This window comes from Diplotaxodon limnothrissa, linkage group LG2 (assembly GCF_057381915.1).
Source record: "Diplotaxodon limnothrissa isolate DT_005_m linkage group LG2, D_limnothrissa_male_GT1.1, whole genome shotgun sequence".
Taxonomy (NCBI): domain Eukaryota; kingdom Metazoa; phylum Chordata; class Actinopteri; order Cichliformes; family Cichlidae; genus Diplotaxodon; species Diplotaxodon limnothrissa.
In genome coordinates, this window is record NC_140597.1 from 10,339,961 (window position 1) to 10,355,004 (window position 15,044).

The window sequence follows — 15,044 nt, forward strand, 5'->3', positions numbered from 1 at the left end:
TTGTCGTTATTGCCACCAGACTGCCGCTACGCGTCCCTAGTCGCTGGTCATCTGCCTTTTTTTCCTCTGATCGTTTCCCCTTTCCAGTCGCTGGTAATCTCTCTTCCCAGTCGCTGGTCGTCTGCTCCATCTGATCATCTCTACTCTCTGATCGTCTCTCGCTCTCCCCTCTGATCGTCTGTGTCTTTCCTCTGTCTGTCTCGCATTCTCCGTGTTACATTTTTGTTGAACACCGGCTCCAAACCTCTTATGTGTCCTTGAGCACTCTGTAAATTACCTTTTCTTTTCTCTCAGGTGTGTCCAATTAGTAAAAACGGGGGAAAAGGCGGAGTCTCTCCAGGACAATTTGCCGGCAACTAAAAACATGCAAACTAAATAAAACACTGCACAAAATACATGCAATATAAAAAATAAATATATACACTTCACATAAAAATACAGCACAGCAAAACAACGTCCGTCTTCCCTGGATGACACTAACTAACCGACCAAAGAGCCGCGTTAAGTGGCGATATCACTAACGTCACGTAACTTAGCCGAAGGTTAGCTAAATTTGACTTTGTAAGACTTTTTCATTACGCTAACATTTGTGATATGACTGCACTATGCTGCTGTTGTTGACTCCACTTAATTCTACAATTCTTTCATTATGCTAACATGTGTCCTGGTGTATATATGAAGTGGGATAAAAACCCAGAACTAACTTTTAAGAGTTTATTTCTTCTCCGCTTCGACCGTCGGCCATTTCCCCAAAACGTCCTCCAACCTATGATTCCAATGAATCCTGGTGGGTCAGGAACTGCTTTTAAGCATCTTGTAATCGTCGTTCCAACACAGCGTGTTTGTTTTGATTCGTAGACCCCGAAAATGGTGCCGGGCTCCCACAATGCATTGCGGCGTGCCGTCAACTCCAAAGCGTCATTCAAATCTGTGAGCGCGCAAGGAACGCCGCCTCTCCGCGTGCGTTTCTTGTGACGTCACTGGCAGATCAAAGGCGTTCGCGCTGGTCTGTCAGTAACGTCACAGACAACCGAGCCTATAAATAACGGCTCTCAGACAGAAAAATCAGAACTCGATGCTCATCTGTTTGCAAAACGTTCAGCAGTCGGCGCTCTGTAATACAAGAAAATTCTCACACGCTCAAACGGAGAAAATCTAATTTGTGACACAACAATGGAAACCATCAACGAAAATTCAATCGTGGTCACACCAGACCAGATTATCCCGCCAATCAACAGGTGCTTTGAAAGGCTCTCTGAAGTTCAGTGGAGCATTATAGAAAATGGAAAATGCGACTCCAGCGTCCATGCCGTGCTCGCTGATATGATTTCTGAAATCATTCAGATCGCCTCTGCCAGCATCCTGGAGATTGCCCTTCCTGTTATTCAGGAACCCATGATAAGGGAAGAGTTTATGGATGAGGGGAAAATAAGGGTGTCCCTCGGAGACTCGATCTCAGCTGCCATCGCCGGCGCTCTTAATGTCTCAAAACAGCAAGATAAGAGCGCTGACAAGCTGACGCTGATGGTTGAGGAAGAGATCTCAGAAAAGGTCAGCTCAACCATTGCACTGATTGAAAAAAGCCCCGATTTCCCAGTAGACCCTGCCGTTTATGTTAGCGGCAAATTTAGTAGTATTAAGAAACTACACCGCATGGTTTGTTGCGCTGCCTCATGCCTGAAAAGGTATGCAGCATGTAAGCTGCGCTGCCAGTGTGGGACAAATGGGTCTCATTCCAGTACAGAACGTACTGGTTCAAAAATATCAGTGAAATCAGCAATCGCAGAGATTTCTGTTATTCTGTCAACAAGGAGCTCAGATGGAGAGATGACAGGAAAAGATAAAGATGAGCTCCCAGAAGAATCACAAAGCCATATAAAACCCACTGCAGAAACACAAAGTATCCAGGCTCCAACCCCAGTAGAAATGGTTGCAGTTGACATCGTAGGTGAGATACTTGCTAACATGGATTCAAGCAGTGAAGAGCTCTGTGAGAAATGTAACTTACCCAAACCTGCCTTTAATGCAGGCTTAATTATCCACAAGGTGAGACACTTCTTCTCCAAATGTGTGCCATCCACCTCACACGCCAGGCTCAAAGCACGCAAACACAACTTTTCCATGTTTGCAAAAAAACAATTTGAAAAAATGAAAACAGAGCTGAAAAAAAGAATAAAGGCAAACAGGAAACATTTTGTTTGTCTACAAAACATTTGCAATCACCCCAAGAAGGAAACTGCGCCCTCCAATGAAAGTATAGTTTTCATTCTCCCAGGGTCAGTACCTGAAACGGCTGCTCCCCAGAGTACAGAGGCTCATCGCTCCCCTTCTCGACATACGGCAAGCCTGGGAACCGCAATTAAACGTTCTTCTTCAGTCGACTTTAACGTCATTAGATCAGACGTTAATCAGTTATTTGACAAATTAACAAAGAAAGAAGAACTCTTCCTCATCGATAAGACCTTGGGGGACTTTAAAAATAGTGGGCATATCAGGAATTTTACAGAGGACTTAGTGGCAAACCTGTTTGATCTACTTACGGTGGATCGAGGCTATCAAATCCCCATACCTCTAATGGGTAGGTCCCTCTCAGACACGGTCATCTCCAGGACTCCGAAATCAGTACAGGGCTCAAAGCGCCGCATTTCTGCTGAAGTCCTCTATGTCCTCATAGATGACACAGTAGAAAGGTTTTTGCAGAAGCTTTTACTCTTCTGCAATGAAGAGAAAGATCAAATGATTCAAATGGACAAGATTTCTGGGGCCCTGGAAGACATCCACAACTTTATTAAAAGAACACAGACCACAACACAGGAAAAAAGCCCTGATTCAGATGGCAGAGGAAAAGAATCTGGTGCATCACTTCCAACACCAAAACCTGGGAGCATTTCTCCAGATAAATGCTCTGTGGCATCTGACAAGTCACCTCAAATGCCACAACCTGGGAGCATTTCTCCAGATAAATCATCTGGAGCCTTGAGCCTGAAACACTCTCTCAAAGATTCCTCCAAAATATCAGAGATGGATTCTGTGTCAGGTTCATCTTCTGATGTTGAGAAAATTTCCAATGACCTTGCGTTGCTCCTTATCATGAGAGTCATCTATAAATCTAAACCTGAGACCCAAAAGTTTGCTGCTCGGATCGCAACTACTACAAAAGAAATAGACACGGTCATCAACCGTCTGAGCAATCTAATGCAGCCTGAACTCAGCAGCACAGCGTCTGCCACAAGTCTGACAAATGACAAGACAAAGTTCATCAAGAAAATAGCCAAACGCCTCATCAAGGAGTTTGGCTCCCCAGACAATGTCTTAAAGGCTTTGATGGCAAATGATTCATCTTTTGATGAGGCTCTGATTAGACATCTAAAAATCACTCTCGGAGTCATCCCGGGTCCCCCAAAGACGTCCAAAATATCCAGGTTTTTTTCTGCGGTGGGAAAAACATTGCTAAAACCCTTCAGGTGGTTCACTAAAGCCAGAGATCATTAAAATGACCATTTTGGCTTTTCCCACTGCCCTGCTTCTTTTAAAATCTTGAAGCAGACTTTTAGCACCAAATCCTTTTTTTAAAAACATCACCATAAAATTTTGGGATCAGCCCTCAAATCCAAATTTTAGAACTGTAGTTCACGCCATCTCGTCTCCTTTTGATTTCCATCCCCCCAACCGGTCGCAGCGGATGGCCGTCCCTTCTGAGCCCGGTTCCGTTGGAAGTTTCTTCCTGTTAAAGGGAGTTTTTCTTCCCCACAGTCGCCTCGTGCTTGCTCAGAGGGGGATCATTTGATTGTTGGGGTTCTCTGTAGTACAGTAGGGCTTTGACCTTACAGTACAAACAGGGAGGAGACTTTGGCTTGATTTTTAAAATATCTAATTCGGCATGAAATAAAAAAAATCCAAATTAAAAATGCATTCCAAGTTTGTTTGTGTTTTTCTTCTGTTGTCAAATATGTAGAAAGTGTTACACGTGTGATTTTAGTCATTTTGCATCAGTTTGTAGCCGACGTGTCTGTTTGTGATCATCCTGCATCTGTTTTTGTCTGATTCGTGTCTTAGTTTGGTCAATTTACATCACTTTTGTGGCCCAATTTAGTTGTTTTGCATGTATTTGTGGCAAAATGTGTGGACGCTGTTTGACGTTGCTATGTTTTGTCTTAATGCTTCACTTTGGTTGTTTATGTATGTGCTCATTTTGATTCTAGATGTAGACCTGACATCTGAAAATTAGCACCTAGTCCACTTCGAACATTTTTTTTAGTCCAAATAAAAAAATTTGGACTAATAAAAGTCCAAATAAAAAAATGTTAATACATTTTTTTTTATTTCGCCAACCTTGTAGAGCAGTGGTTCCCAAACCTTTTTTGCTAGGCCCCCCTTTGTTTTACAAGAAAAATGTTCGCTAAAAAATATTATTAGCCAAAGCTTTCACTGGAAGTCAGTTACTGGTGTCAGGCCAGCTCCCACTTCTTCTTTTGTGTTACTTCTGCATATAAGTATACACAAAGAGACATTGAGACCTGAATCACAAATAAAAGCCACCTTCAAGATTAACAAACACTGTTTAAAGAGCTCCGTATAAACTTCTGTGTGCAACAAGGCCTCTGTAGCATCCAGACCACACTGATCTAGGTCTTCTTGGTAGAAGAAGGTGTTTCCTTTTTCCAGATGTTTAAATGCCAGCCTCCCCAGATTCAGAAGAAATTTCCTTTCAGCCATCTCACTTGTTTCATGTCCCCCCACATGTTTGTTCCCCTTCTTCATCTGAACCAACAAGAAGTGTGAGTACATGTCAGTCAGGGTCTTGGGCAGCTCTCCTCTCTGCTCTGTAGTCAACATGTGCTCCAGAACTGTAGCAGTGATCCAGCAGAAGACTGGGATTCTACACATGATGTGGAGGCTCCTGGATGTCTTCATGTGGGAGATGATTCTGGACAGCTCTTCATCACTGAATCTCCTCCTGAAGTACTCCTCCTTCTGGGCATCAGTGAAGCCTCGTACTTCTGTTACCCTGTCAACACATCTAGGAGGGATCTGATTGGCTGCTGCAGGTCGGGGAGTTATCCAGACGAGAGCCGAGGGAAGCAGATTCCCCTGGATGAGGTTTGTCAGCAGCTGGCTGACTGATGACTTCTCTGTGACATCAGACAGCAGCTTCCCGTTGGTGAAATCCAATGATCCAAGTCTGCTTTCATCCAGGCCGTCAAAGATGAACAAAAGTTTACAGACAGCGAGCTTCTCTGCTGTGACCTTCTGTAATGTTGGATGGACAACATGGAGCAGCTCCAGAAGACTGTACTGCTCGTCTCTGATCAGCGACGCTGTTGGTCAGAACCACTCTGATGGGTCTCTGTTGGTCAGGTAAGGCTTTAAAGGTGTCGTGACACCTGACTGTAATGTCATCAAGAGCCTCCATCTTGGAAGCTGTCTCCAGCTGCATCACCTCATGTTGGTTATGAACGTCTTCATTCTGTCCCTCTGTGATGTAGAGCTCAGTGTAGATCCTGTTCGGGAGGGTTCCACTTCCTGTATTATCAGTTTCTTCAGTCACACTTTCAAACCTCCTCCTCAGACTGATCTTATATTCTTCTAAAACCTCTTCCAGACTCGCATCTGCTGATTGACAACAAGAAACCAAAAAGAATGAAATGTCTTTAGTGTGTGAAACTGCATGAAAAACAGACTTTTATCTTTTGACGGGAGGGATGGGAATGGTGTTAAGCATTGTAAATTGTAAATAAGCTTCAGAAAATAGTAAATCGTGTAACATGACATTTTCGGCATTAAGTTATAACCAGTGTGTGACTTATTTAAAACATTTTGATTCATAATCAGAACCTTTTTTTGTCACAGCAGAGACAAGAAGCAACTGTTAAAAATGTTCCTAATGAGACATTTTAAGAGGAGGGAAAATCCCCCTCATACTGGCTTCACATCATTGGCTCCCTGTTAAATCCAGAGCTGAATTCAAAATGCTTCTCACATAAAAAGGGCCATAATAAAACAGCCCCATCTTATCTGAGAGGCCTCACAGTATCATATCAGATAGATGGAGCACTTTGCTCTCAGCCTGCAGGTTTTATCCTGCCCTCCTCCCCTCATTCCAACCAGTCGTGGTGGATGGCGGCCCGTCACTGAACCTGGTTCCGTCTCAGTGTTCGACTGTACAAAGAGAGAGTTTTTCTTTCTTAATGTCTCCAAGTCGTTGCTCGTAGGGAGTTGTCTGAGGCTTTATTACTGAGGCTTTACCTAACACTATAAAGTGCCTTAAGGTGGCTGTTGTGACTTGGTGCTATATGAATAAAATTTAAGCGATAGCAGAAAAGCAACAAAAACTGTTAACCCAAGAAAATAATGGAAGGAAATAGTTCTGAATATGCTTAATACGCGAATCCTCATCTTATATAGTTCATGTAATCTGCTACATGTAATTTCATTCAGTGTGATGTTATATGTAATCTGTGTGGGAAAAACGAGTTATTGTCGTCTTAGTGAGCTCTGTGGGTCAGACGTTTCTGGCTCTGTACGAAGAGAGGGCTCGTGAGCGCGCTCCATTTGTTCTCCATGTGATCCTTTACTCTCTCTGTGCTACTGCGTCTCTTTGCCTGCTGTGCTACACCCTGGGATTACTGTTGCTGTTGTTTGGCCATTTACATGATTCTGTTCTTGTTGTACAGTAGCTGCTTAATAAAGTGTGTACATGAACTCTGCTCTTCTTTAGATGATCTTTTGTTGAGTGTTTTTTTTGTTTTTTATTTCATCTAAAAATCTACAAATGACCAGCTAAACTTTTGGCCCAGCAGCACACGCAGCCATACAAACTATTTCATTTTGAGCTGCTGCTATGAAATCAGAGCCAAATGGAAAAGCCTGCTGCAGCGTTTTTTACTCTGATTTTCTGTTTGTATTTGGATTCAGCCAGTATCCAGTATTTTGATCATTTATTTCCAACAAACAATTGAATCCTTTCGTTTCTAACACATCACCCAGTTTGCATCAGTATTGATCTCCAGCATGTTTTTCTCCGCGCGAGAGCCATTATGTTTTCAGTGTGTTCCTCTGATTGTTTTGAGTAGTATATATTGAGGATTGCCTGATATTGTGAGCAGGTGGGGAACATGACAGCTGAACTTTAGCAAACCAGGTGAAAAATAATTAAGACAATCACAAAGCAGGAAGTAAAACTAACGTGAGACATGAAAGGAAACAACATTCAAAGTAAAACAGGAAAAAAACCTATACCATAAAAAATCGAATGAAATCTTTTTCATGCACCTACAAAACAAGAAGTCAAGTTTTCAAAAATGTGTTCATCAGCACACGGATACCGACTCTTACTTTGGACAGAGATGCCACAACTGGTAGCGACTGAATCCTCTGAGACATCTTGACCCAAAGCACAGCAGGACAACTGCTCCTCCTCCTCCACACCAACATCACTGTTCTCTCTGAGGACACAAAGGGAAAATTATTATTACCAGTGCAACTGTCAAAGTGACCAAAGTGACTCACACGCAGGTGTTTACAGTGCATTCATCTGTAGTGAATAGTGAAGCACAGTTCAAAAAGACAACAGGACGAGTTGATGCAGGAACTTGCCTTAGTTAAAGGTACAGCTGCACAAACTAAGTTCAAACCTGATCCTTTTCTATGCAGAGCTTTTCTCTAAGGTCAAAAGTGTTCTCCTCAAGGTTTCCCACCCAATGACTGCTTTCAGTTTGTCACGTTAGGTGCAGTGTGGAAGATTATTCCACGATCAATGGTCTTTGATCAATGATTGTTGATCAATGGTCATGACAATTTGCATATTCATGATCAAGGAACTGTTTTTACCGTGTACGCCTTGTAAAACCAGTAGTAGAAAAGTTGTAGGTTCGTGCTCTTGTGGGGGAGACGTATGTTATCCACCACCTCGATAGCTAGCCGAGAGTTCGAGGGTCACTAGAGCCGCCGAGAACGCATGAACTACTTACGGTAGGACGTTTTGCCAAAGTAAGACGTTTTGTCAGAACACCGAGTCCTCAGGAGGATGCAGCCCATGAATTTGGACACGATCTCAGATGCACTTCTGGTGTTGTCATGGCAACCCACACAAACATTTCAGCGTCAGCTACAATGAGGCGGAGCCCTTACTGAGACACTGAGCTCAGGTAGAGTGAAAGACAACATTTTTCCGCATCCAAAACAGCAGCGCTGTTCCTGTGACCTCTAGTAAAGCCTCTACTTGGGAAAAGGGAGTCTTTCATCAAAGCATCCTGCAGAAGTTGAATAAAAATATGCAAATGTTTAAATGATGCAACTTAATGAAGGCTGACAGCAGTTGTACTATTTTACATTGCAGCGAACAGGGGTGACCATTAGTTTCAACGTTTTTCCAGCATTTTTCACATTGAAAGTGAAATAATATAAATAATGTCTCAATTAAATTGCGTTAATATTTAAAAATACAAAAACTACAGCTTTGTTCACAAGCCAATAAAAATGTACTTGGGCCAGTGGTAAATGAAAATAACACTTATTCAGCACCTGGTTGTTGCGGCTGCATCAGGACACCAGATGTTCAGCCTCCATCCTGTAGGCAGACTTATCCCCGTCTGAGAGGAGTCCAATAATGGTGGTGTCATCTGCAAGCTTAATTAATTTGACAGACTGGTGGTTGGAGGTGCGGCAGTTGGTGTACAGGGAGAAGGGCATAGAAGAAAGAACACAGCCCTGAGGGGAGCTCGTGCTGATGGTCCGGGAGTCCAAGACATTCTTCCCCAGCCTCACTGGTTGCTTCCTGTCCGTCAGGAAGTCAGTGATCCACCGGCAGATGGGATCAGGCACATTCATCTGGGAAAGCAATCCTTGAAGAAGGTCTGAAAGGATGGTGTTGAAGGTAGAGCTGAAGTCCACAAACAGGATCCTAGCATAGATTCTGCAGGACAAAGTGTAGGGCCATGTTGATGGCATCGTCTACAGACCTGTTGGCTCTGTATGCAAACTGCAGGGGGTCCAGGAGGGGGGCCGTGAGGGTCTTAAGATAGGAGAGAACCAGGCGCTCAAAAGACTTCCTGACCAGATGTCAGAGCCACAGGTCTGTAGTCTTTTCGTCCAGTGATCTTTGGCTTCTTGAAAGCTATATATGATATAAAAATTATATAAAAACTGTTAATCAGCAAAAGAAATGATATCATAGTTCTTATAAAGAAAGCCTCTATCAATCAAACACCAGCAGTGTAGCAATGTTGTTCACTTACACTGTATATAAAACACTGATTTTGGCTACATCCAGTTTTTACTGTATTATAAACATTTTTTACCATGAAGAGTAAAGTGTTTGGCATTTTTGTCATTGTTATTGAGCTCAGAGATCAGGCCCAGCCCAGTATCTACCTGGTTATGAGCAAGGAGCTGGAGGTGATAACTCAACAATAACCAGGCCATGCATGCATGGATGGATGCATGGATGGATCAGTTTGTAGGCTGTGTGTGGTCAGCAGCAGGCTGCTGGGTGTGGACCAAGAGGGAAAGCCCAGCATGTGAAACCCATCAGCAGAAGGCCAGAATAAAGGTGCACAGACAAACGCAGCCCAGACACTCAGGCAGGACGAGTAAAATAAATGGCAGCAAACACAGTATGATGTGGTAAAATGTGCTTTCTTTCACAAACAGATAGCACAAACAAGAATCACAAGAATCTCCTTTGTGGTTCTTGTTTTTCTTTTGAGTATATTAATAAAAAGTTGAAATAAAGTGGCAATAAAATTCATGCACTGAAGACCACACGAAACCCTAATTCACCCTACTACCTGTTGCCTTCACATTCCATTTGCATCCCATTTTTATCCATTCATGTACCAGCTACTGGCTTTTTGCTGTTATGTTCTCATATCGCGTGAGAGTTTATTTGCCAGGTGTCAGAAGTCTAATAATAAAGCTCCGGCACAACGTGGTCGAAGTTACCCGCATATCGGATCGCATCATGTCAGTGAAGATCGACGGTGTTAATGGTAACATTGTAAACAGAATGTTACCATTTAACACAATGTGAAATGGTAACATTGTAAACAGAATGTTACCATTTAACATAATGTTAAATGGTAACATTGTAAACAGAATGTTACCATTTAACACAATGTAAAATGGTAACATTGTAAACAGAATGTTACCATTTAACATAATGTGAAATGGTAACATTGTAAACAGAATGTTACCATTTAACATAATGTGAAATGGTAACATTGTAAACAGAATGTTGCCATTTAACATTATGTTAAATATAACTAACGGATTTACTTTACCAAATGGACCATCCCGGCCTTGCCGTATTGGTCTATTTGATTCACCTTTGTTTTTATTGTTTATTTTATTTTCACTTGCTACACATAGGACAGACATGACTGGGGGAAAGAAAGGGGAGAAAGAAAGAGGGAAAGAAAAACAGCAGGGAAGAGGAATGGTGATAAAGGGCAAAAAACAAAAACCAACAAAACAAACAGACAAAAAAATATATATATCAGTCACTTCAACTCAAAGAAGTCCAGACGCTTTTCTTTCCAAGCTCCTTTGACTGACTGTTAGGACAACTTATTTATTGCAAGCATGCAGTACAAGAATAACTCGATGTTTCTGACTTTGCATTACGAATTGTTTACCCACTGACAATCATTTCAAATGAAATTAAATTAAAAAACAATTTGTGGTAACCTGATTTTAATTCAAAAAGAATCATTAACAACACTTCTTGTAATGGTGTCAAAATCAGCCCAACTTTTACTTTCAAATGCAAAAAGTAAAAGAAAATGAGCCAACATACTGGACACATATAATTGTCAATTTAATTGTTTATAAACAATTATACTGTCATCATTGTTACAGATATGGAAACTTTATTAACAATTTGTCCAAGTAAAAAAATGCCCTGCTAATTGTTGGGGATTTCTCTCCTCTAGCCCTTTCCTTTAAGCTCTTCTTTACATCCCCCCACCTTTTCTTTTTTCTTAATAATATAACAATAAAAACAATTGGCTGCATTTTAAATGTGTCAGATCAATGTCTTTATTCAAGAATACAAGAAATGGTAATAGCTGCATGTGTGTTTGTGTGTGTGCATAATATGCATACTTTACTTGTTGGATCCAAATCCCACAAGGAATCAAATAAAACAAGAAGACAAACAAAAACAAAACAAAAATATATTTCTCTCCCTTCCCAGGTCAGGTTCACAAAAGCATTGCAGCTCTTTATTCCTCTTGTACAGCTCCAGAGTCTGTCAGCCAAAAAGAAACTACTGAGGTTCCAACACCCAGTGTTTCTGTAAACACAGATGAAAATGAACAGTCATCCACATCTAAAAGATTTGTAGATTCGAGGGACCGGTATAATACATCTAGTACATCTTTGTTTAAACCTCAGAACACAAAAAGGGAACAAACCATTGTATACAGATTTAAAAGTGCGCAAAGCAACGAACAGTCACCCTCTGAAACAGCTGAGGTTATCACAACCATTGTTTCTGTAAATACACAGGAACAGTCACCCACCTCAAAAAGATTAGTATATTCAAGGGACCAGTGTATCTACTCTGGTCAAAAGAATCCATGCTTCGTACTGATGTCCACAATTCTTTTTTATTCCTCTCACAATCATGGAGCACCGTGAAAACTAGAAACGAGTAAAATAATATCAATAGCACATATGACATCCATCTCAGCCACTTATTTCTTTTCACAAGGTGCACAAGTGCTTAACAAATAACAGCATAATGTTTTTACCGTGTACGCCTTGTAAAACCAGTAGTAGAAAAGTTGTAGGTTTGTGCTCTTGTGGGGGAGACGTATGTTATCCACCACCTCGATAGCTAGCCGAGAGTTCGAGGGTCACTAGAGCCGCCGAGAACGCATGAACTACTTACGGTAGGACGTTTTGCCAAAGTAAGACGTTTTGTCAGAACACCGAGTCCTCAGGAGGATGCAGCCCATGAATTTGGGCACGATCTCAGATGCACTTCTGGTGTTGTCATGGCAACCCACACAAACATTTCAGCGTCAGCTACAATGAGGCGGAGCCCTTACTGAAACACTGAGCTCAGGTAGAGTGAAAGACAACATTTTTCCGCATCCAAAACAGCAGCGCTGTTCCTGTGACCTCTAGTAAAGCCTCTACTTGGGAAAAGGGAGTCTTTCATCAAAGCATCCTGCAGAAGTTGAATAAAAATATGCAAATGTTCAAATGATGCAACTTAATGAAGGCTGACAGCAGTTGTACTATTTTACATTGCAGCGAACAGGGGTGACCATTATTTTCAACGTTTTTCCAGCATTTTTCACATTGAAAGTGAAATAATATAAATAATGTCTCAATTAAATTGCGTTAATATTTAAAAATACAAAAACTACAGCTTTGTTCACAAGCCAATAAAAATGTACTTGGGCCAGTGGTAAATGAAAATAACACTTATTCAGCACCTGGTTGTTGCGGCTGCATCAGGACACCAGATGTTCAGCCTCCATCCTGTAGGCAGACTTATCCCCGTCTGAGAGGAGTCCAATAATGGTGGTGTCATCTGCAAGCTTAATTAATTTGACAGACTGGTGGTTGGAGGTGCGGCAGTTGGTGTACAGGGAGAAGGGCATAGAAGAAAGAACACAGCCCTGAGGGGAGCTCGTGCTGATGGTCCGGGAGTCCAAGACATTCTTCCCCAGCCTCACTGGTTGCTTCCTGTCCGTCAGGAAGTCAGTGATCCACCGGCAGATGGGATCAGGCACATTCATCTAAGCAATCCTTGAAGAAGGTCTGAAAGGATGGTGTTGAAGGTAGAGCTGAAGTCCACAAACAGGATCCTAGCATAGATTCTGCAGGACAAAGTGTAGGGCCATGTTGATGGCATCGTCTACAGACCTGTTGGCTCTGTATGCAAACTGCAGGGGGTCCAGGAGGGGGGCCGTGAGGGTCTTAAGATAGGAGAGAACCAGGCGCTCAAAAGACTTCCTGACCAGATGTCAGAGCCACAGGTCTGTAGTCTTTTCGTCCAGTGATCTTTGGCTTCTTGAAAGCTATATATGATATAAAAATTATATAAAAACTGTTAATCAGCAAAAGAAATGATATCATAGTTCTTATAAAGAAAGCCTCTATCAATCAAACACCAGCAGTGTAGCAATGTTGTTCACTTACACTGTATATAAAACACTGATTTTGGCTACATCCAGTTTTTACTGTATTATAAACATTTTTTACCATGAAGAGTAAAGTGTTTGGCATTTTTGTCATTGTTATTGAGCTCAGAGATCAGGCCCAGCCCAGTATCTACCTGGTTATGAGCAAGGAGCTGGAGGTGATAACTCAACAATAACCAGGCCATGCATGCATGGATGGATGCATGGATGGATCAGTTTGTAGGCTGTGTGTGGTCAGCAGCAGGCTGCTGGGTGTGGACCAAGAGGGAAAGCCCAGCATGTGAAACCCATCAGCAGAAGGCCAGAATAAAGGTGCACAGACAAACGCAGCCCAGACACTCAGGCAGGACGAGTAAAATAAATGGCAGCAAACACAGTATGATGTGGTAAAATGTGCTTTCTTTCACAAACAGATAGCACAAACAAGAATCACAAGAATCTCCTTTGTGGTTCTTGTTTTTCTTTTGAGTATATTAATAAAAAGTTGAAATAAAGTGGCAATAAAATTCATGCACTGAAGACCACACGAAACCCTAATTCACCCTACTACCTGTTGCCTTCACATTCCATTTGCATCCCATTTTTATCCATTCATGTACCAGCTACTGGCTTTTTGCTGTTATGTTCTCATATCGCGTGAGAGTTTATTTGCCAGGTGTCAGAAGTCTAATAATAAAGCTCCGGCACAACGTGGTCGAAGTTACCCGCATATCGGATCGCATCATGTCAGTGAAGATCGACGGTGTTAATGGTAACATTGTAAACAGAATGTTACCATTTAACACAATGTAAAATGGTAACATTGTAAACAGAATGTTACCATTTAACACAATGTGAAATGGTAACATTGTAAACAGAATGTTACCATTTAACACAATGTGAAATGGTAACATTGTAAACAGAATGTTACCATTTAACACAATGTGAAATGGTAACATTGTAAACAGAATGTTACCATTTAACACAATGTGAAATGGTAACATTGTAAACAGAATGTTACCATTTAACATAATGTTAAATGGTAACATTGTAAACAGAATGTTACCATTTAACATAATGTGAAATGGTAACATTGTAAACAGAATGTTACCATTTAACATAATGTGAAATGGTAACATTGTAAACAGAATGTTACCATTTAACACAATGTAAAATGGTAACATTGTAAACAGAATGTTACCATTTAACATAATGTGAAATGGTAACATTGTAAACAGAATGTTACCATTTAACATAATGTGAAATGGTAACATTGTAAACAGAATGTTGCCATTTAACATTATGTTAAATATAACTAACGGATTTACTTTACCAAATGGACCATCCCGGCCTTGCCGTATTGGTCTATTTGATTCACCTTTGTTTTTATTGTTTATTTTATTTTCACTTGCTACACATAGGACAGACATGACTGGGGGAAAGAAAGGGGAGAAAGAAAGAGGGAAAGAAAAACAGCAGGGAAGAGGAATGGTGATAAAGGGCAAAAAACAAAAACCAACAAAACAAACAGACAAAAAATATATATATCAGTCACTTCAACTCAAAGAAGTCCAGACGCTTTTCTTTCCAAGCTCCTTTGACTGACTGTTAGGACAACTTATTTATTGCAAGCATGCAGTACAAGAATAACTCGATGTTTCTGACTTTGCATTACGAATTGTTTACCCACTGACAAACATTTCAAATGAAATTAAATTAAAAAACAATTTGTGGTAACCTGATTTTAATTCAAAAAGAATCATTAACAACACTTCTTGTAATGGTGTCAAAATCAGCCCAACTTTTATTTTCAAATGCAAAAAGTAAAAGAAAATGAGCCAACATACTGGACACATATAATTGTCAATATAATTGTTTATAAACAATTATACTGTCATCATTGTTACA

General features: G+C 41.0%; 1 protein-coding gene across 1 annotated transcript; it reads left to right on the forward strand.

Annotated features, from left to right (window-relative positions):
• Positions 1-1,173: 1,173 nt before the first annotated feature.
• On the forward strand, positions 1,174-3,492 carry LOC146638227 (uncharacterized). Its single transcript, XM_085374789.1, has one exon. The coding sequence runs from the start codon at positions 1,174-1,176 to the stop codon at positions 3,490-3,492; it is 2,319 nt and encodes a 772-aa protein (XP_085230915.1).
• Positions 3,493-15,044: the final 11,552 nt, after the last annotated feature.

Coding starts and splice junctions, on each gene's coding strand:
- LOC146638227 (XM_085374789.1), top strand. CDS start 1,174: ATGGAAACCATCAACGAAAATTCAATCGTGGTCACACCAGACCAGATT.